The sequence below is a fragment of the Chiroxiphia lanceolata genome, chromosome 21, assembly GCF_009829145.1.
Source record: "Chiroxiphia lanceolata isolate bChiLan1 chromosome 21, bChiLan1.pri, whole genome shotgun sequence".
Classification (NCBI taxonomy): Eukaryota; Metazoa; Chordata; class Aves; order Passeriformes; family Pipridae; genus Chiroxiphia; species Chiroxiphia lanceolata.
The window spans coordinates 11,666,091-11,688,867 of record NC_045657.1 but is presented as its reverse complement, the minus strand read 5'-3'; the positions used below and the strand labels follow the sequence as shown (position 1 = coordinate 11,688,867).

The 22,777-nt window shown below is 48.3% G+C and overlaps 1 protein-coding gene and 1 pseudogene across 1 annotated transcript in view; one reads left to right on the top strand and one right to left on the bottom strand.

Annotated features, from left to right (window-relative positions):
• The window catches only part of DPP7 (dipeptidyl peptidase 7), a 35,119-nt gene that overhangs the window by 7,266 nt on the left and 5,076 nt on the right, over window positions 1–22,777 (top strand). Inside the window, exons 5-8 of the mRNA XM_032708358.1 lie at window positions 870–1,005; window positions 4,580–4,661; window positions 6,321–6,487; window positions 7,633–7,693. Coding sequence (XP_032564249.1) covers window positions 870–1,005; window positions 4,580–4,661; window positions 6,321–6,487; window positions 7,633–7,693 — 446 coding nt within the window. The remainder of the gene's footprint in view (window positions 1–869; window positions 1,006–4,579; window positions 4,662–6,320; window positions 6,488–7,632; window positions 7,694–22,777) is intronic.
• LOC116797112 lies at window positions 9,023–22,560 on the bottom strand (annotated as a pseudogene).

The window sequence follows — 22,777 nt, the reverse complement described above, 5'->3', positions numbered from 1 at the left end:
ACTGTTTTACATACGGGTGCTGTGGGAATGGTATGTACTGCAACCACTTGAAGTGGTGGGGAGGGAGCCTGAGTACCTCTAAGCCTGGAGTTAGACCAGGTTTAACCTGTGTTTTGGGAATGTCATTTGTCACCCCCAGGAGTGGCCTCAGAATACCTCCACAACCATCAGCAAATGAGTAAGTTCTGTCACCTTGGGTCTATGTAGCAGCCCTTGATCCATGTGTAGATTGTGGCCCTGGCACTGAAGCTACTAAGATGGCTTTGAGTTTTCTTGTGGCATTTGTTCATGTCTCCCCTTCCCTGTATCTGATCAACTATGCAGCAGCTATTTGGTGTGTCCAGGAAGAATACTCTCCACTTGCCAGGACATGAGAGGGCTGCCTCTTCTGCCGTGTTCAGGGACACCCTTTGCCAAGAGCCTGCAAAATGTACAGTGTGTCTTCTTCCCCCACTGAACAGTGACAGCTTCACTTGAGCCACACTTGACTCTGCTGTGAAGTTGTCGGGACATGCTCAGGGTGGCGCAGAGTTAAATACTGAGGCAGGATTAACATTTGTCTGCAGAAGTAAACTGAGCTGCTGTGTTCCCACCAGAGCTGGTGTGAACATCTGGAGAAAGGCCAGTAAGAAAGCACTGTGTGCTGCTCTTTGACCATAACTGGATCTTTTCATGTGAGGATGAGGCATCACAGATATCCACGAGCATCATGCATATCATGAGCACGCAAGAGCACATGAGGCATCTACAGATATTCATGAGCTTCTTGTTACCTTGGGTTGGGTGAGCCTGTGAATGCTGGCCTGAACTTCTGAGGTCTTACAGCATAAATTGTCTGTTAAAGGAAATAACCTGTCCTTTCTTGGCAGCTATGGAGGAATGCTGAGTGCTTACCTGAGGATGAAATACCCAAACGTTGTGGCTGGAGCACTAGCTGCCAGTGCTCCTCTGCTGTCTGTAGCTGGGCTTGGAGACCCCACCCAGTTCTTTAGAGATGTCACCATGGTAAGTAGCGTCTCTTTTCAGGAGCATTATATACTTGCCTTAGGAATGCTTTTCTTTTTCCTTTACCATGTGTTTAAACAGACATCTGTCTTCACAGCATCAGTGCTGAGCAGAGAGTGCGATTAAATGGGAACCCACAAGGAAAAGCAGCAGCTGCAGGTGTGATGCAGAGCACTGCCTTAGCTGGAGCAGCTCAGCGTCCAAAGGTGCCACTTTGAACAGCACAACTCAGTGCTAGTACCTTTAGTGCCACTAAGAATTCACTTTCCCATTTAGTGGCTTGACCATATTACAGCCTGAAATTTTTCCTTTGTGCATGGCTGAACCCCTTTTGGGTAACTTATTCTCAAACCCTCTCCCAAAATGCTGTATTTTGCATTGGTACCAATGATTCACAGCAGCTCCCTAGTCCCAAGGGGGTTGCATTTCAATGAAGAGCTTGTAAATCTTCATGTCACTACCTAAAAATGTGCAAGGTGTCCTAGGTTCTCTTAAACTAAAATTTAAGCATGGCTTTTGCAGCTTGAGGCCATAGGACTCATAGGAAGATGGTGTTGCTTAGAACTGACTTACATTCAGTTTATAAGGAAAGAAATGTACTACCTGGTTGTACTGAAATCTTGTCTGATGGTGTCTGTTCTGCCTGTCTTTTGACATGAATTTCTAGATCTGGATGACACAGATGGCTTTGCATGAACTACCTATGTTGTTCCTCAGTCAGGGTTTGGGTCTGTACCTGGTGCAGGAGCCAGTGAGCACACAGAGCTGAGATCCACCTGCTCACATTTAGTGCCCTTCTGCCCAGAAAAGGGTGCTGGGTGATAGTTCACTAAACTGGCACCTCTCTTTGGGGAGTTTGCAGGCTTTTATACAAGTTACAACAAAGAAGTTGCACAAAACTTGTTAATCGGTCAACTTAACCAGTGCTTTTCTGCACATGCTCTTATCAGTGCCTGGTTCACTATACCAAGGTGGTCAGACAATAGCATGTGAGGTCCCTCAGGGGTCGTTTTTACCTTGATAATTAGTCTTAGATTGGCTTTGGGCCACCTTAATCCTCTTCTTCCCCATCCCCCTTGTCCAGAGGTGATTCATCTTTGTTGACATTAACATATCCTTGCTGTTCTTGTGTTACTTTGCTGTGATTCTCCACTTTGAGGGCTGAGGAGCACACCTGTGTGTGCAACTCGTGGTTTTTTTTGCTTTTATTTATATACATGAACACCTCGTTTCACTGCAGAGACTTACAGGATAGATGGCTTTACTACTAAGTATAGAGAAAAGACTATAATGAAAATAAACACATTTGAAACTCTTATGTGTATAAAAGAATAATAGACATCTTGTCTTAAAGTTATACATTTTAAAACAAAAAAATGTAATGCCACTTAGTTATCTAACAGGCCTTGCAGTAGGAATTCTTCCCTGGTTGAAGCTAACTTCCTCTCAGCAGCCCTGTTCAGCCAGGAGCTCTGTCTTGCTTCAGCTGTGAATATGCTGTGAGTCATTAAACACCCCTGAAATTAGGGCTTTGACCTTTTCACTTGAAAAAACTTTCCAGTTAATTTAAAAATCTATTTTCTCTCCAGCTATAAATGAAGCTCTGGGCTGAGCTCCTAAGCAAGCACTATGTGGTGTTTTCAAGGTACTATCACCTTCAGTGCTCTTATTTGCAATCTGTGCATCTGAAATCTGAACTGAATTGTTCTTCTCGATGAGAACACCCCTGAGAGTTGTTAATGGTAATGAAGGCACAAACCTTTCCTGAGTCACTGTGGAAAGCGCTCTCTTCCCTCTGTCCCTCCGAGTCAGAGTGCATTGTCTCAAAGCAGCTTTCTCTGTGACCCTTACCGAGCCTTTTCAGCTCACTTCATAAGTCTCTAGCTCACAGGGAAAGTGAGCAAAGGGCAGAAAGTTGATTTTACATTCATAGTACTGGGTTATATATGCCAACTGCCTGCAGCTGGCGGAACCCCTGGCGTGAGGGCTGCACATACAGTCCCTGCCTGCTTCCCTTGAGATTACTGCTGCAGCAGCTGCGCAGGCCATCAGCTCACATCACACATCTGAATTGGGTGTGAGTCAAGAGTAAAACTGGCAGCCTGAACAGGAACAGCTTTCCTTGGAATGGCTGCAATGCCTCCTGCCTCTGCTCAGCTCAGCTGAACTATTTCTGGCCCATAAGGGCCTGGGGGTGAGCTGAAATGGGTGCTGAGTCCTTCGTGCTGGGCAGTGCATGGCAGCAGTCCAGCAGTGCCTAGAGGTGCTCAGCCATCACAGCAGAGCAGACTTGCTCCTCTGTCCCAGGCCAAGCCATCCCCACACTCTGATTGGAGCCATTAGTGTAGACAAAGATCGATAAGCACACCCAGAAGGAGATTTGGAACTCCTAAAGAGATGCCCAGGTATCTGTGGAAAACCCCATAATGATTTCTTTAAGCATAGTTATCAGACAATGGCAGAGTTAGGAAGAACAGAAAGGTCCCAAATCTATTTTTTATTTGAGGCTGGGTCTTTATAAGAAAAATGCCTAGCTAGTGACTTGTCATTACTTAACCATTGCTCTAGCAGGGTAAAGGGACCTTGGAAGAGCCCTAATAATTCTTCTTATTATGAAGCACTGGTTGCCAGCAGATCTGAATCTGCCTTACAAATTGAGAGAATAGAAACAGCTGGAGTCACTAGAGCCTTCAATAACAGAAACTACTTGTTCCACATTAGCCAGCCACAGCTCTTCAAGCATAACTTAGAGTGCTTTTTCAGGATCAGTAATGGTTTTTCCAAGAAAAAGGACATGATCATCTGGCAGGTCACTGGCAGGTTTAAGAAAAGCAGGTTTTGGTTCTGTACCCTGGATGCATAACTGACTTCTCCATGGCTTCTTCTCATAGCCAAAGTGCAGTTGGAAAGACTCTGTTGTGTGTTTAAAAACAACAACAGAAACCTTCTAGACCTTGCAGCCTGGCCCGCTCTCCCCATGTCCTGGCCAAGGCATGTCTCCTTTTGCTGCCTCATGTTCAGTCTGATGCTCCATGAAGTGCAGAGTGTTCTGTCTGACAGCCTAGCCAGACCTGGTGGCACAGCTGCTGCTTGGCCTGAGGTGTGCAGAGTGTTGGTTTCTACTGGGATGTGATGACTGTCTGGAGGACAAGGTACTGGTGTCACTGCTCTTGAAGATGCAGATGAGGTGCTGACCAGGGGGCCAGTACCCCTCTCATCTCCTGATCATTCTGGCAGTTCTTCTTCTTGCAACCTCTACAAGTATCTCCTCTGTGAAACTCAACTGTGACATCTTGGGCACATTGTGGTATAGTGGAATCGTTTATTACAGTTCTTTCATGGTTTATATACCCTGTTACATCAGCAGTAAATTCCTGTTAGTAACTTTCCTCTATATCTACTTTTTAGTTAAGCATTCACTGAGCATGAGAAAAATACCCCTAAGCAATTTCTGACACACAAAGATACATCTCACCGCGCCCGCTTTTATCTTGCCAAGTTCCCCTTAAGTTTCTCCCAGGGTCATATAATCTCAATTCCCTACAGTCAACCCGTGTCTTTTCTGTCCCTTCAGGATTTTCAGAAGTCCAGTCTAGGCTGCGTCACAGCTGTCCGCAAGGCCTTCCAGCAGATCAAGGACCTGTGCCTGAGTGGAGGTAAGGAGAGAGCCCTGCAGACAGCTCTTAAGTGCAGACAGCAGTCCTAGGCAGTCCCAGCCACAGGGAAAAAAGCTGATACAGCTTTACCTCAGCTAGCTCTTCAGTTTGTTCAGCTAAATTGAAGCAAATACCCACATGGCTGCCTCTTTCTGCTTGCATGATTGATTTTTTTTTTTTTTAATTAATTAACAATTTCAGTTAGCATTAAAATTAGCAAACCAACACCAAAACATTAAGCAGCTCTGTGGGGATTTGCACAGTGTTAATGAAACAGTTTTTTCTGCACCAAAGTGCAAAATCACTTGCGGAGAAAAAACAGCAGTATTTTATGCTGGTAGAGCCACATGTTTTGCCAGATGCTTGTCCTCAGCACCCACACTGTTAAGAGCTGTTCAGGTGGGTATGACAGCTTTGTGGTCAACTCACTGGATAGATGTGAGAAATATATGGAGAGCAGTCTAGGTCCTGAAGCAATCATCCAAGTCCCTTCCATCTCCAGCCTCAGACAGTTAGGACAGAGAATGGTGAAGACCTCTGCAATGGCTCCTAAGTAGGTTGGACTAGATGTTGTGAGCTCATGCAGCATCTCCTGGGAGCCCTGCGTGGTATTGGGATAGCTGTGGTGACTTCTGGGTCTGTCCTGAGGCTTGGTCTGTGGTGCTGCATGGCAGGAGCCATGTGCCTCCTGGCTGCTGCTGGTCCTGGAACTGCCAGAGGAGCCTAGGGTCCAAAACACTGTTTAGCTTTAGGTCACAGCAGTAAGAACATTCGTGTTAACTAGCCAGGCTCTTCCAGGTCTACCTGGGGTTATGCTTACTGCAGCAGGGGGATGAAGTGGTCATATTTAAGGCTTAGACTCTCAAGTGAGTATCCAGAGGAGGTCCCAGACCTGCTTTGGTGGTCAGCTGTAGAGCAGGATGGGGACAGGAACTGCAACTCCAAAATGTGGAGGCTGAAAATGAAAATGAAGGGAGCAGCTTTCCCCAGCAGAAGTGCAAAGGTGTATCTGAGTACATGAGTCCATCTTGAAGGAACGTCTTCAAAGATGAATTTCCTGAATCCAGGTGACCTGTGCAGCCCACTGAGGTTTGAAGGCATGTCTCAGGAGCTCTGTGTGAGGGCTATTCTTGCTTGGCAGTTTGTAGTGCAGAATGCACACTGCTCCCTAGGAGCATGGTTTTGGTGATTTTTTTGTTTGTTTGTTTTGGTTGGGGGTTTTTTTCATTGTAGTTTGTGGTTTTTTTGTCGTTGTTGTTGGTTGGTTTTTTTAAGTTGATTTTTTCCCCCCTGCCAGGGAAAGGGGGCCTGTGGGTGTGAGCAGGAGCAGCCATCAGGGCACCAGCGAGGACAGGCCATACCAAGCTGTTCTGTTCGCTTTGCCAGCCAGGACCACTTCTGTCCCAGCAGGTGCTGATTCCTGTGGGTTCCCCAGGGAGGTGTCAGTGGCTCCAGAAGGGGCAGAGTGTGGGCCATGAACTGCATGAGGTTGTGATACTGCACAGGGAGGCTGTACCTAAACATCCACCTGTGTAAATTTAGATATAATGTGTTCTTTCCAGTAGAAAGATGTTACTCCTGAGTGAAGTAAGATGTTGAAGCTTGGTATTGCTTTCCCTCTGTTAAAGTTTGTGTCTTTGATTTTCCTTGCTTCTGCAGCCTATGATGAGATCAGCAGCAAAATGGCCACATGCAGTAAGATCTCTAACAAAGAGGATGTTTACCAGCTGTTTGGGTTTGCTAGAAATGCCTTCACCATGATGGCCATGATGAACTACCCTTACAAGACTGACTTCATGGGTCACCTCCCTGCCAGTCCAGTGAAGGTGAGGACATTGGTGCAAGGGGGTGACTGGAGCTTGGGACACTGTCAGGCACACCCCATCGGTGATGGCAACAGGAAGGTAGTGGTGGATGTTTCAGCCCTTCCGTTCTGGCAGTTAATCTAACCATTTTAAACTTCTCTGTGACAGTGACTGCTGCGTTTGAAATGCTCATGAAGGCAGATTTGCTGGAATTGCTCCTACCCTGCTCTGCCTTTACCTTAGACACATAAACCCGTGTAAGCTTGTTAACTTCAGCTTTTAAACACCAAAAACCTGCAGCTTAGAAAAAAAAAAAGTAGTTTTGTTGTAGCCCATCTCAACATGCTTTCATAGATGTATTTTTCTTGGTAGGTATGGAGGGAGATCTACAAATCAGCTCCTTTTTAAGTGTCACCTAGGAAGGTGACATAGGTATAATGCAGAGAAAAATCTGCTGTTCTGGGGACTGCAAAACCTGTGAACTTTCAAGAGAATCAGAGATGGCAAAGTGTGGGGAAAGGGCCAGGTTCTCAGGGGGTTACAAAGACCTCTTGTACACCAGCTGCTTTTGCAAGGTTCCAGCTTTGATCTCAGATCACCACTTGTTGTTGCAATTCTTGCTGTCTTCAGGTGTGTTGACAGCCTGCTGTTCCCTGCTGGCTTCCAGCATACCATGCCCATGGGACTTCATTTGCCTCTGTGGCTCTTACCTGGAGCAACATGCATGCTGAGCAAGAGATCACACTGGCTCTGCTGCACTAGGACTTGGGAGATGCTGCCTCTGGCTCCAGTTCCCTTCTGTGGTCTCTTTAATGACCTCTAAAGTGGAAATAATTATTCTACACATTCCCTTCACCCCCTGAAAAGGGAATTAAAATATTCTGATTGTAGGAGGAACTGCTGTGTATCACTGTGGCCCCTCCACAGCTGCTTAACTTTGTAAAGGAACTGTTTGGCCTTGCCCCGTCTACTTGTTTCTATGTATTTTGTTGTTAAAAAGGAGGAAGATAAAAACCTCCAAACCTGTTGCATTAGGCCTTTGGAAAGCTGCTGAACCATAGAATGTGTAAATGGTAATTTTAATGAATCTTCCAGCTTAGCCCTTCCTCAGAGCAGAGACTGGTAACTGTTCTGTCTGTCATTTGCCTGTAATGTGTCTCACCCAGGTCGGCTGTGAACAAATTCTTGCCCACAGAGACCCAATTCAAGGCTTGGCTGCTCTTGTTGGTGAGTTAATATTATCAGTTTGCTCTTTTATGCAACACTGTGTTTTCTAGAAGCACCTGTCGGTAGAGTTGTTGCGTTGCTATGAGTCAGGGGAGCTGGTATGGCTCTGATCTCCCACTGTGATGTTTTGCCCCTTGATGATTCCCACGGTGGCCCATAGGTTCATTCTCTACCTTTCCAAACTTATCCTTAGATTTTCAGGCACTGCAGCCCCACAGTCTGTCCATGAGATGTGGACTTCTGAGATAATTGGTTCTTTTCTAAAAGTTTACCCCTACTCTGGGCCCTCTTATACGGTTCTGAATCATGGGTTTTCTACCGCCACCACCTGCGTCTCCTAGAACGCTTCCATCAACTCTGCCTCCGTACAGTCCTAAACATCCACTGGTCAGATTATGTGACCAATACATCTGTTTTGGAACAAGCAGCAGTCACAAGCATTGAGGCCATGTTGCTGAGAACTCAGCTGCGCTGGGCAGGGCACGTCTCAAGGATGAAGGACCACCGCCTCCCTAAGATCCTGCTCTATGGTGAACTTGCCTCTGGCTGCCCCAAGAGAGGAGCCCCGAAGAAAAGATACAAGGACTCCCTGAAACAACATCTCAGCCTTGGCCACATTGATCATCATAACTGGTCTACTCTGGCCTCCAATCGGGAGGTCTGGAGACACACCATCTATAACGCAACTGTCTCCTTCGAGAACGCACGCAGGATCACTCTCGAGGAGAAAAGACAACGCAGAAAGAATCGTATCCTGCTGAATACACCACCTAAGGAGTCTTTCTGCTGTGCCTTCTGCAATCGGATTTGTCTATCTTGTATTGGCCTCATAAGCCACCAGCGTGCCTGTAACAAACGTGGATAGAGCCTTCCTAAATCTCCGTTCCTGAAGCCTAGCCATGACCCCTACTCTGGGGGTTACAGGCTCAGTGCACTTTCTGAGGTCAGCTTGTTGAGGACAAAGTTGTCATCACAGCGTCTTGTGGTCTTAATCCAGTGGCAAGAAAACATATTGTGTATATTTATCTCTGTGAGTACTCATTTTATCAGCCAGTAGTGTTTGTAAGGAAATTATTAATAGAGACAGAATTCAAAGAACTTTCGAAGACTTCCTCATGAAATCTCTCAAGTTGGTTGTTGAAAATGAGTTCTACCTTGGTCATTGTTCAGAAAAATGGGTTCTGAACAGCAACAAAAAAATTGATTTAAGGAATTCTTACAGGTTTAATGTACTTTAGTAGCATCAGAAGCTAAATGTAGCAATCCCAAATCACTGCTAAAGATATTTGGCTGATACCTAGAAGAGTTGTTAAAACACTAATGCCTTAGCAAAGACTGTCAGATCTACTGGACATGTTCACATCCTACTCCTCCTGTGGGGCAGAGTGGGACTCTTCTTTCTTTGAGATGAACAAGCTGAGGGTGGATTTCTTCCTCCTGGCTGTGGGGGGAGCATTTCATGCCTCTCACCATCTCCCCAGCTTCATTCACTCGGGGAAGTTTAATCATGCAAGAGGCATGATTGACCAGAGCCTTAGGTAGGGGACTGGCTTTCTTCCATACCTGCCCCTCTACATCATACAGGAAAACACTGTCCTTTTTCTGCATGTGCTGCAGCAACCCACCTCCTGCCAGGTAGATTGTAGTGCCATGGGCTGTGATGCTGAACTGGCAGTAGGTGAATGGGGACAGCGTTAGCACTGTCCAGTGATTGCTTACAGGACAGTAATACTCCATCTCCTTGACATGAATCAATTCCTCCACCTTCAGAGAACCAGACCAACACTCACCCATCATATCACGCTTCAAGTGGCATCACTGTCACATCAGGCTTGCTTGGTTCATGATGAAGGAAACTAGTGTCTCAACATCTGTTTGAACACTGTGGGGCTCAGGATGCCAGATTTTTGATTCATGTTTAGCAATCAGAGCCTCAAAAGAAACTAAATAAAATACCAGAATGGCACATCTTGGAAGGAGCTTTCTTCTTGGGAAATAAGAGGATTGAGCTGAGCAAGGTACCACAGGGACCTACTAAACCTGGCATTAGCCCAAGCCCTACCTGCTATCTGAGTTTTTAACCCATTACAAAAGAATTCATCTAAACAGGGCAATAGGGCATTGAATTAGGGGCAACAACCAAGTTTGTGTCATCTGGAGGAATTTGTCAGCCTTGTGCAGTTTCTTGTTATAGACTCATTCCTTCCAAGAAAACCATACCCATCATGGCAAAATGGAGCCAGACCCTGCCCCTGAGCTTTTACCCTCTGATATGGGAATTGCCAAGTGATCTCTGAAAACTCAGTTTCTTGGCTTTGGGGAATCAGGTTCTTCTCGAGTAAGCCTTCCAGTCCCTGTTAGCCCTCTTCCCAGAGGGCTGGACATTGCTTTCCCTCCTTTCAGAGATGGGAAATCCAGGTTTGAAGAGACTTCCTTTGCATTCCAGGACTTGAGCTCATCTTTCCTAAAATTAGGCTAATGCTTTCATTCCTCTTTGCATTTGCCAGTGTTTCTCTCCGCTCTCAGCTCATACAAGGACAATCGGGGGGTTAGTGTATTTGGGGCAGAAATTTGACCTGTTTTACACTTGGATTTTGCTGTGTTAATGGCTGTGCCTCCACTATATGTGTTCTCTATTTAAAAGAAACGTACTCTGGCAAATAGAGTGACACCAGGATAGGCTCTGCTGCATGTGACTGTAATGGCAGAAATGTTTCCATAAGCTTATTGTCCTGACTTGCAACTCAGCCAGTCCACTAAGGACCAAAAATAACAGTTACTGGTCAACCTGTTGGAACAAAGCAGGGCCTAGCAATATGGAGAGCCTATTTTGGATCATATTGGGGATTATAAGAGCAAATTAACTTACTCCTCTTAGTATCTTTCCTCCGATGGAAAAGATCTTGTCCCTGAGCGTGGCCGTGCCGTGATTGCAGCAGGTGAAAGTCATGGTGCTGTTGCTGATCCAGCAGCGGAGGCGAGGCAGGTAGCTGTAAGTGTCTCTTAAGGTTTTGCCCCCAGAGAACCCTCCTAGAAGGAAAGCATGTCTTGAAAATCTATCCATCATCCTCCCCAGCAAATCTTCAGCAAACATTAGCAGAGCTGATTTTTTTTTCTTTGAAATACCTGAGGAGCTCAAGTTTAAAATTTCACACCATTCTACAGAGCTGATGCAGTGTGAAATATAAAACCTTAGAGCTTCTTAGGTATTCTAAAGAGAAAAAAAACCTAATAGAAACCAGTTCCAATTCTTTTGTAAATAGTTTTCCACAAAATATTTTTGAATAAAACTTGTGGGGTATTTCAAGGGTAGCCAGGAACAGCTTTAATTAGGGAATTTGTTTCCAGCATGAGCAATCCAAATGGGTTTTTTTTCTTCTTTTGAAAGAAAAGTATTCAGAGCATTTTGGATGTCCGAGAGAAGTTCGGAGCCAGTCCCCCAGTGCTGCTGGCAGCTTCTCCCCAACAGGCACTGACTGACTTGTATAGTTCAGGGGTGCATTATAGAAAGCTCTTTGCAGAAGGAGGGTGCTGATATGGGAAGGGTCAATGCCTCCAGCTGCCTGTCTATGGAATTCAATCTGACAGCCTGTTGAATTCCACCCTGCTGAGTCTTTGCTAACAGGAAGATGCTATTCCAGGTTGCCCATAAGCCCCAGCTCACGTGGGCACAGACACTTTGTCTGCATGGAGCTTGTCTTTAAATCCTGCAGTAACACTCTTAATTTTCCCATGCTTGGGCAGGGCTGTGGCCAATTCAAATTTGCCCACTAGTTAGTCCACAAGTTCCAAAGGAAAGGAATGCTGGTGGGTAGGTAAGATCTTACAGCCCAGGGGTATAGTGTTGCCCAGCCTAGATCATATGGGATGTTTGAGGCTCTGTGAGGAAGTTTTGTCTTTGCTCTCTGGTATGAATTGCGACCATCAGAAGTGAAATGAGCTGCCTGTGGCACTATGGGCCAGCTGGGTCAAAGCAGGGACTTGAACCTGAGTCCCAGCCGTTCCCTCAGCTCTTCCATTATCCTTCTGCACTGCTGGGGTACAAGTTTGCATGTGATGTCCCTGCCCCTGGGGCTGCAGCATACAGGCCATCAGAGAGATGTCCCCTTTGTTGAAACTGTGCATTTGAAGTTAATTTGACTAAAATCACTACAGGGATTCTCAACTGGCCATAAGTGGTTTAGCAAGCAGGGACCTACAGCAATTGCAGGCTGGCCCAGGACTTTTAACTGCAGAGGCGCAACACAGTGCTCTTCCTAGGAGTAACCAGAGGCTATTTTTCAAGTCCAAATTAGAAGCCACAAAAGCTAAAGATTCTACAGTAATTTTCTGAAGTGTTTACCCCAAGCTGTTGTACTTGACCATCTCCCAAAAAGCCCTGAAAGAACTGAGGATCCTGTGTAGGGCAAGAGCTGTGCAGGCTCTGTAAGAGGGTAAGAGCCTGCATTTTGCCTCTTTTAGTACAAGTGAACAAAGCAGCACGGTAGGGTTGGTCCCAAATCTTCCATTCAGATTCATAGCAGGGTTTAGTCCCATCCCCAACACTGGCAGTCTGCTCCCGGTTTACCTTCTCAGACAGCAAAGCTTTGTGATTCAGGATTGCAAGACGGGGGGGGGGGGGGGGGGGGGGGTGTCACTTTTAATGTCTTGGAAAGAAAAGAATTCCTGCCGCAAGAGGGCAGTGAGGCTGTGCTGACACAACAGGAAAGGGACACTGGAGCTGTATTACTGGTGTGGGCGCAGGCTTAGACTGTGACATTAAGATGGTAGCAAAAATCAGTGGAACTGTATGAAAATATGCTGCTTTCTACTGGCTCTATCACTGCGATATAGAGGATTCCCTTGTCAGTTGTGCCAGCGTGATCAGCAATAGGCGTGGGTAGAGGAGCTGTGAACTCTCACTTGTTGTCAGAGGGCTGGTACAATTCCACAGTATGGGAGAGAGTCCCCAGCAGTGTCACTCCACCCACAGTGAAGATGCAGTCAGACAGCACATCCACATGGAAGCGTGTCCGTCGCTCCAGCGTGCTGGCAGCCTGGAGCCAAGACATGTTGTAGGGATCAAATCGGAAAACCTACGATCATAGCAGACGATGGTTAGCAGAAGGCAGGTGGCTGGCTTACGTCTTGTGTGGCTTCAAGAACTGCTAAATTTTCCCTGGACGGAGGAGGGTTTTGTATTCAGACCCGGACAGGCTCCAGGCACATCCAGTGCCAGCCAGCTGGTGGACCAGCTCCTTCTCAGCGAAGCTGAAGGCTCAGTTATGGCCTTCCTGCAGGTCTGCAGGGGTCTGGAACCACGTTGTGGTCTCAGCTTGCAGCAAGCAGGAGGTGAAACACATAGGCTTACTGAAATACCTGTTTGCTGTTCTCAACTTCATCTATTCCAACAAGCTCAACCTCTCACTACAGAATATTGAGGAGACCTTCAAAGCTGCAGAAACCCTTCTGCTGTGGGAGGTGATCAAGCTATGCTTTCGCTTTCTGGAGGGGCGTTTGAACTGCGAGAACTGCCTGGATGTTCTAAATATCCCCAAGAAACACAGACCAGATGAGCTGGGACAGAAAGCCATGTGCTACATGGGGCAGCATTACGGATACTAGCTGATCCTCAGTGCTGGAGAACAGCAAACAGCAGCTGGCATGTGACAGCTAAGAACTGTTTGAGTGAGATTTCAACAAGCACCTTTTTGCATCTCTGTTGTTGTATGAGTGTGTAGTAAAGAGCAGGTGAGCTCTGCCTGCTGCTCTCACCAAAGAGAAGGCAGGAGTGCTTCCTATCCCCTCATCCCTGCTGGCATTACCCCAGGGCACAGCACCTCTGCTAAGGCTTGTTCAGCAGTAAATACCTCCCCGAGCTTGTTCTGGTTAGGAAGCCCCAGTTGCTGAGCCAGGGCAGTATTTGCAGAGCCACAGTGAACGCTGGCCTGGGCTGTAGCTGGCAGTCAGTGCTGCCGCCCATGTCCTCCAGCATCCTCCGTTCCACTACTGCTGAGCTGCCTGTGGCCTCGGGGCCCTGAAAGGGAGCTGCTGTGGCAGCGGAACTCTTGGAACTTGGTACAATGCTGAAATAATCCCCCTGGAGCATGAGGAAGAAAAACATGCTGGTTTTTCTAGCAAGCTTCCCAAAGCCATCTAGGAAAACAAAATCTTGCACAAGTCTTTCGACTCTCCAGACAGAAGGGGAAGGTCCTGGGAGCTAAAGCATATTTGCCTTTCAAGGACAAAACCAAGGGAGGAGGAGTTCTCCAGTGAAGTGGGAGGCTGTACCTGTGCCTCCCCAGCACAAATCCTATGGCAGCACCAGTGGGGACAAGGGCAGCATTCTTGGGGCTGCTCGACTAACTGATGTGGACCTGGCCAAACCTGCACTGTGAAGTTTTGCACAGGTTAGGATGACAGTTTACAGCAGGAGCAAGGTGAGACCCGGGCAGGGCCTGACTGCTTCCCAGACAATTTGGAATCTGTATTCTCAAGGGCTTTCAGTACTGCACAGTGCACAGGGAAATATGTAGAGGTGGGAGATCTATGGTGGGCAAGAGGAATGATGCCCTCCCCTCCTCACCCAGCCATTTTTCCAAGGGGCTAAAGGTTTCTTGTGTGTCACCTCATTTGATGGCTGCTTTCCTGTGGGATCAAATTTGCACTGTCCCCAATGACAAAGAGGAAGTCGTTGATGATGGCAACACAGTGGTTGTACACTGGCACACAGAGGTCTCCAACACTGTGCCAGGTGCTGCAGCTCAGGTCCACAGCCCACATCTCCCTGCACACACGGTTGTTGGCGGCTCTGCCACCAGTGACCAGCAGCGCAGTGGAACTGGAGCGGAGACTCGTACTCTGCGTCTACAGGATGGGCTGAGCATGTAGCTGTGAGTGGTAATCCAGAGCCTCTTGCAGGTACCTGTGACAGCTACCTGAGTCCAGCCTCATAAGAGGCATTCCCTTGACATATCTCTGCGGGTCCCATAAAGGAATGAGAGGGAATCTTATGCACTTGAAAATCTCTGCTGCATCTTTCAGCTGTGCATGGTCATGCTTGATGCCATGGGATGTAGGTGATTGTCCTGGTTAGAACAGCTGGGACCGATTCATCACTGAATGGGTATAGCCCAAACTGTGTATTCTATAGCCCTCCATGCCATTTCCCAGAAACTGTTGTCAGTAGAGGCCTGCGAGGGGGGGGGGGGGGGGGAATGTTCCTGAGCACCCTCATATCCTTTTATGGAATGAGCACCCTCATACCCTTTTATGGAATTCCCCGCTCTGAGGGGAGGACTGAACATTCCCACCTGAACTGGAGAGTATATAAACCTGGAGTTTCGGAACCTTTGGGACCACTCGTGGGATCCAGAGGAGGACCGCAGCTCATCGCTCTCAACCTGCAGCTCTTCACCACCCTCGGCCGGACTACAGTTACCACTTTTGGTTGGACTGCAGCAGCTCTCCCACCAGCAGGTTTTTCCCCTCTCCCTTTGTTTTGGACTCAAGGGGGGGCCCAGGTAGCACCGCTTCGTTTGTGCCCCGGGGTGCTGGGTTGTACATTTGGGTTTTGTGGGTTATTGCCTGTTGCTTGTCTGTGTGGTCGTACTTATTGTATTATTTTATTAAATTGTTATTCTGACTTGTAATCTCTCTTTGAGTTGGCTTGGTTTCCTCTGCTGGTTAACTTTCAAACCAGCACAATTTTTGGCGCCCAACGTGGGGCAGAGAGAGAGAAGTCAGAATCACAATTTCATTTTAAGCATTTGTCTATTTGGATATAGAAACTCCCTGATTACCATGTTGTTTGATGCATTCACGTGGATGTTGTATCTGAGCATGTTCATATTTCCACAAATGGGGAACTATTTACCTGTTTTGATGCTCTCTTTAAAACCAGGGAGAGGGATCCAAATTGCTTTATTAGTTTACTATATTTATGTCATCATAACATCAGAAGCAATGAGTTTCATTGTAAATGTGTATTCAGTCCTGTTTGCCTGTCCTGGTTTGGGTTGCTACCTCTGGGGCCTCATTAAAAATCGCACCCAGCCCTTTGGGGAAACAGGGGGGAATGGTTGTTTCCAGCCTCTCACCTCCTTCTTCCCCTTCAGACCTGCTACGACAGTTTTTGGAAATATTGAGTTCCCTTTTGATGTTAAGGACAGCATAATGTTATTGTTAGTGTTGTTTTGTCTGCTCTGTACTGTCTACACCATGTTTAGGGTCAGAACAGGGCCTTCTAGGGAGGTTGTTTGGACGCCTGCCCTGGGAGCAGATAATGCTGAGTGGCACGGGAAGTGGGAGGACATTGGCCAGTATTTGGAGAAGTTTTCTCCTCCAATGATCTGGAAATTCACCCCTGAACAACTGCAGGATCCTGTTAGCATGATAAGACTGGTGAAGGGAAAATGCTCTGGCAGCTCCAGAGATGGTCAGCTCACAGCAACCTGCTGGGCCCTGGCCACTGCCTACCGGACACTACTTGACATGGTACAGTGCTGTCAGGGGGAGGAGAGAAGGAGCAGATCCACAGGTACCATGTCCACCCAAACCACAACTGAGTCAGAGGGAGAAAGAAATGAATCAACCGGCACCGTGTCCACACAAACCATCAAGGAGCCAGAAGAACAACCCAAACCAATAGCAGTCGCCCCTGTCCAGAAAAGGAAATCAAAGACTAAATCAGTCCGTATAGCAAATGATGATGAAGAGGCAGGACCTTCACATCCACCGGAGGAGACAGAGCCAGAAATAATCACTCGGTCCCTATCCCTGGGTGAGCTACGTGAGCTCCGGAGAGAGTTCACACGACAGGCGAACGAGTCCATTCTGACCTGGCTGCTCCGAATCTGGGATGCCGCAGCTAACGATGCAATCCTAGATGGGAGTGAAGCCAGACAGCTGGGATCCCTGTCTCGAGATGTAGTCATTGACCAGGGGATTGGAAGGAGGCAGGAAACTCTCAGCCTCTGGCGGCGACTGTTGTCCAGTGTGAGGGAGAGATACCTTTGAAAGGAGGACCTCCACGTACAGCAAGGACAGTGGAACACGATGGAACAAGGTATCCGGTGTTTAAGAGAATTAGCTGTACTGGAGATAATCTTTTCAGAGGATGAAAGATTCCCTAAAAGTCCAGATGCTGTACAGTGCACATCCCAGATGTGGTTAAAGTTTGCACGACTCGGGCCAGAAATGTATTCCCGCTACTTAGCAACGCTGCAATGGAGGGAAGGAGAGGACAAGGTGGGCGCGTTGGTCAGTAAACTCAGGATTTATGAAGACACTGTCACCGCTCCACTGCGAGCCCATGTCTCATGTGTGGAAACCAAACTGGCCGAACATGTCCGAAGCCTGGAAGAGAAGATTGAAGAGGGACACCAGAAGCTAAGAGAAGAAATTAAGGAAGGGATCTTCCATATCGCGCCAGGACAAACAAGAGTCCCTGCTATTAGGAGCCAGCGTCCCCCAGCTAAGGAGAGAGAACACACTCCACGTGGCAATCTATGGTTTTACCTCCGTGAGCACGGAGAAGATATGAGGAAGTGGGATGGGAAACCCACCTCTTCCTTAGCAGCCCGGGTACGTGAACTGAAAAGAGGAACAAGTGCCACAAGGAACTCTTCAAGGGTAAATGTTGCTCCAGTCTCTCGTGGGCAAGACTCCAGACGGTACAGGAATGATGATACGTCTGATCCTCTTGAAGGGACCTCCAGGTCATACTCACAAGAAGAGCACAACGAGTACCATGACCGGGATTAGGGGTGCCCTGCCTCTAGCCAGGTAGAGGAGAGGGACAATCGAGTCTATTGGACAGTGTGGATTCGGTGGCCTGGCACACCAGAGCCACAAAGATATAAGGCTTTAGTGGACACCGGCGCACAATGCACTTTAATGCCATCAAGATACGTAGGGGCAGAATCCATCTCTATTTCTGGGGTAACAGGGGGATCCCAACAGCTGACTGTACTGGAAGCTGAAGTGAGCCTGACTGGGAAGGAATGGCACAGACACCCCATCATGACTGGCCCAGAGGCCCCGTGCATCCTTGGCATAGATTACCTGAGGAGTGGGTATTTCAAAGACCCAAAAGGACTTCGCTGGGCTTTTGGCATAGCTACTGTGGAGACAGAGGAAATCAGACAGTTGAACACCTTGCCTGGTCTCTCAGAGGACCCCTCTGCTGTGGGACTGCTGAAGGTTGAAGAACAATTGGTACCGATAGCCACAGCAACAGTGCACCGTCGGCAATACCGCACCGACCGAGACTCTGTGACCCCTATACATAAGATGATCCGTGACTTGGAGAGCCAGGGGGTGGTCAGCAAGACTCGCTCACCCTTTAATAGCCCTATATGGCCAGTGCGTAAGTCCAGCGGAGAGTGGAGGCTGACAGTGGATTACCGTGGACTCAATGAAGTCACACCACCCCTGAGTGCTGCTGTGCCGGACATGCTGGAGCTCCAGTACGAGCTGGAGTCCAAGGCAGCCAAGTGGTACGCCACCATTGACATTGCCAATGCCTTTTTCTCCATTCCTTTGGCAGCGGAGTGCAGACCACAATTTGCTTTCACTTGGAGAGGTGTGCAGTACACTTGGAATCGACTGCCTCAGGGGTGGAAACACAGTCCCAGCATTTGCCATGGACTGATCCAGACTGCACTGGAAAAGGGTGAGGCTCCAGAACATCTACAGTACATTGACGACATCATTGTATGGGGGAACACAGCGGGCGAAGTCTTCGAGAAAGGAGAGAAGATAATCCAGATTCTCCTAAGAGCTGGTTTTGCCATTAAACAGAGTAAGGTCAAGGGACCTGCTCAGGAAATTCAGTTCCTAGGAGTGAAGTGGCAAGATGGACGCCGCCTAATTCCAATGGAGGTAATTAACAAAATAGCAGCCATGTCCCCACCAACCAGCAAGAAGGAAACACAGGCTTTCCTAGGCGCTGTGGGCTTTTGGAGGATGCATATCCCCGAGTATAGCCAGATTGTAAGCCCTCTCTACCTTGTGACACGGAAGAAAAATGATTTCCAGTGGGGCCCTGAACAACAACAAGCCTTTGAACAAATTAAACAGGAGATTGCCCATGCGGTAGCCCTTGGGCCAGTAAGGACAGGACAGGACGTGAAGAACATGCTCTACACTGCAGCCGGGAAGAATGGCCCTTCCTGGAGCCTCTGGCAGAAGGTGCCTGGGGAGACCCGCGGACGACCGCTGGGATTCTGGAGTCGGGGATACAAAGGATCTGAAGCCAGCTATACACCAACTGAGAAAGAGATCCTGGCTGCTTATGAAGGAGTTCGAGCTGCCTCAGAAGTGATCGGCACCGAAGTGCAGCTCCTCCTGGCACCCCGACTACCAGTGCTGGGCTGGATGTTCAAGGGAAAAGTTCCTTCTACACATCATGCCACCGATGCCACATGGAGTAAGTGGATCGCTCTGATCACGCAGCGAACCCGGATAGGGAATCCTAATCGCCCTGAGATTCTGGAAATTATCACCAATTGGCCCGAAGGTGAGAGTTTCGGACTATCCTCTGAAGAAGAAGAGGAACAGGTGACACGGGCTGAGGAGGCCCCATCATATGATAAGCTACCAGCAGATGAAAGGCGATATGCGCTCTTCACGGATGGCTCCTGTCGCATGGTAGGGACAAACCGAAAATGGAAGGCAGCCGTATGGAGCCCCACACGGCGAGTTGCAGAAGCGACTGAAGGACAAGGTGGGTCAAGTCAGTTTGCAGAGCTTAAAGCCGTTCAGTTGGCTTTGGATATAGCTGAACGAGAGAAGTGGCCAAGACTCTATCTCTACACTGACTCATGGATGGTGGCCAATGCTCTGTGGGGATGGCTGGAACGATGGAAAAAGGCCAACTGGCAGCGCCAAGGGAAACCCATCTGGGCGGCAGAGATGTGGCAGGACATCGCTGGCCGGGTAGAGAAGCTGAGTGTGAAGGTCGGTCACGTAGACGCTCATGTAGGCAAGAAACGGGCTACTGAGGAGCATCGTAACAACGAGCAGGCGGACCGAGCTGCCAGGATTAAAGTCTCTCAGGTAGATCTGGATTGGCAGCACAAAGGAGAATTATTTCTGGCTCGATGGGCCCATGATGCCTCCGGTCACCAGGGGAGAGATGCAACATACAGATGGGCTCGTGACCGAGGGGTGGACTTAACCAAGGACATTGTCTCACAGGTCATCCATGACTGTGAGACATGTGCTGCCATCAAGCAGGCCAAGAGGGTGAAGCCTCTATGGTATGGTGGACGGTGGTCAAAGTACAGGTATGGGGAAGCCTGGCAAGTTGACTACATCACGCTCCCCAAAACCCGCCAAGGCAAGCACTATGTACTGACCATGGTAGAAGGAAGTACTGGATGGCTGGAGACATACCCTGTGCCTCATGCCACTGCCCGGAATACCATCCTGGGCCTTGAAAAACAAGTCCTGTGGCGACATGGCACCCCGGAGAGAATTGAGTCTGATAATGGGACCCATTTCAAGAATGGCCTCGTAGACACCTGGGCCAAAGAGCACGGCATTGAGTGGGTGTATCATATCCCCTACCATGCACCAGCGGCTGGAAAAGTTGAGCGGTGCAACGGACTGCTGAAAACCACCCTGAAGGCACTGTGTGGGAAGACTTTCAAACACTGGGAGCTGCATTTAGCAAAGGCCACCTGGTTGGTCAACACCCGAGGCTCCATCAATCGAGCTGGCCCTGCTCAGTCAGAACTTTTACGTACTGTAGATGGAGATAAAGTCCCTGTGGTGCATATGAGAGGAATGTTAGGGAAGACTGTTTGGATTAGTCCCACCTCAAGCAAAGGCAAACCCATCCGAGGGATTGTTTTTGCTCAAGGACCTGGTTCCACCTGGTGGGTAATGCAAAAAGATGGGGAGACACGTTGTGTACCACAAGGGGACCTAATTTTGAGTGAGAATGGTCTGTAATGTTTCATTGTATATATATATATATATGTAAGTGTATATAGTTTTAAGGAGACATAGTTTTTAAGGGGGTTAATTTGGGCATGACATGGACGGCATAGAATAAGGGGTGGATAATGTCCTGGTTAGAACAGCTGGGACCGATTCATCACTGAATGGGTATAGCCCAAACTGTGTATTCTATAGCCCTCCATGCCATTTCCCAGAAACTGTTGTCAGTAGAGGCCTGCGAGGGGGGGGGGGGGGGGGGGGAATGTTCCTGAGCACCCTCATATCCTTTTATGGAATGAGCACCCTCATACCCTTTTATGGAATTCCCCGCTCTGAGGGGAGGACTGAACATTCCCACCTGAACTGGAGAGTATATAAACCTGGAGTTTCGGAACCTTTGGGACCACTCGTGGGATCCAGAGGAGGACCGCAGCTCATCGCTCTCAACCTGCAGCTCTTCACCACCCTCGGCCGGACTACAGTTACCACTTTTGGTTGGACTGCAGCAGCTCTCCCACCAGCAGGTTTTTCCCCTCTCCCTTTGTTTTGGACTCAAGGGGGGGCCCAGGTAGCACCGCTTCGTTTGTGCCCCGGGGTGCTGGGTTGTACATTTGGGTTTTGTGGGTTATTGCCTGTTGCTTGTCTGTGTGGTCGTACTTATTGTATTATTTTATTAAATTGTTATTCTGACTTGTAATCTCTCCTTGAGTTGGCTTGGTTTCCTCTGCTGGTTAACTTTCAAACCAGCACAGTGATGAAAAAATTCTCCGGAGCAGTTAATTAGGGGTGAGATAAGAAAGGGTTTATTATGCCAAGGCAAAGATGTTACGATGCGCGCCCGCTCTGCCCGAGATGTTACATTTTATAATACCATCCATCCAATCCCAAATGTGTCCACCCTGTGGCCTTTGCTCTGGACCGCCCAGGGTCCACCCCCGAGAAATGGGTCTGGGGTATATTTTGGAACCCTCTACTTCATCATCTTCACCATCTTCAGAGCACAAAGGGTACATAGTCACCCAGTTCTTGACTTCATTTTGTTGTTCAGGCCCTGATATGCTGTTCTGCAAACAATCTAGGCCTGCCTTGACAAGAGACTAAACATTGCCACTGAATTCAGGGGCGGAAGTGATATAGGGTGCATAGAATGGGGTAAGAGGATTAAGGAATGTGTAAACTATGGGTGCTACAGGGAAAGGGACAAGGGAGTGAAGGTTGCTGCTTTTAAAATCTACTTATAAAACTTACAAGGCTTACAAATATTAGAAAAATAAAAACCATTAGGGGCTTAAGGCATCATGCTGCAGCCAGCTCACTGCAGCTCTGAACAGTTCCAGCTCAGTGCATCCCTCAGTGTTGGTCCTGTCCAAAATTTCACAAAGGGTTCCTTGGTCCAGGTCTTTCCAGCACTGAGGATCAGCCAGTATCCGTAATGCTGCCCCATGTAGCACATGGCTTTCTGTCCCAGCTCATCTGGTCCGTGTTTCTGGGGGATATTTAGAACATCCAGGCAGTTCTCGCAGTTCAAACGCCCCTCCAGAAAGTGAAAGCATAGCTTGATCACCTCCCACAGCAGAAGGGTTTCTGCAGCTTTGAAGGTCTCCTCAATATTCTGTAGTGAGAGGTTGAGCTTGTTGGAATAGATGAAGTTGAGAACATTCCTCAGCCCAGCAGCACTGACGGCCTTCAGCTGGATGTTACTGTCTGAGCTCCCTGCTCCCACTGACTTTCCAACAAACAGGATCTTGCAGTAATTGCTTACCAAAGCCAAAATTATCTTGTGGGCTGGAAAGCCAGAGTCACGTCACACAGCGCACTCTGTGAGCGAAGGCTGCTGAGCCCTTCCAGGAGTTTTGGCACGTAGGTGTCGGACATGAGCCTTGCCATGCTGGCCTGTGAGCCAAGCAGCATCACTCTGGGTGGCACATAGCCCTGGAGCAGCCCCTCAGTCCATCTCCTAGGCAGCCTTCTGCGCTTGAATCAGCGGTTTCATGCTGCGAGGGAGCTGAGGCTGTGCTACCCAGCCTGCAGATCCACCTAGAAAGCAGCAGCTGCAGCAGTTTCCTCCTCAGTAGCCCATGCCTGGGGCCTTGCAGCACAAACCACTGGATGCCATGCAGAGCTGCCTGGGGCTGTGTGCAAGTGGAGCTGGTGGTG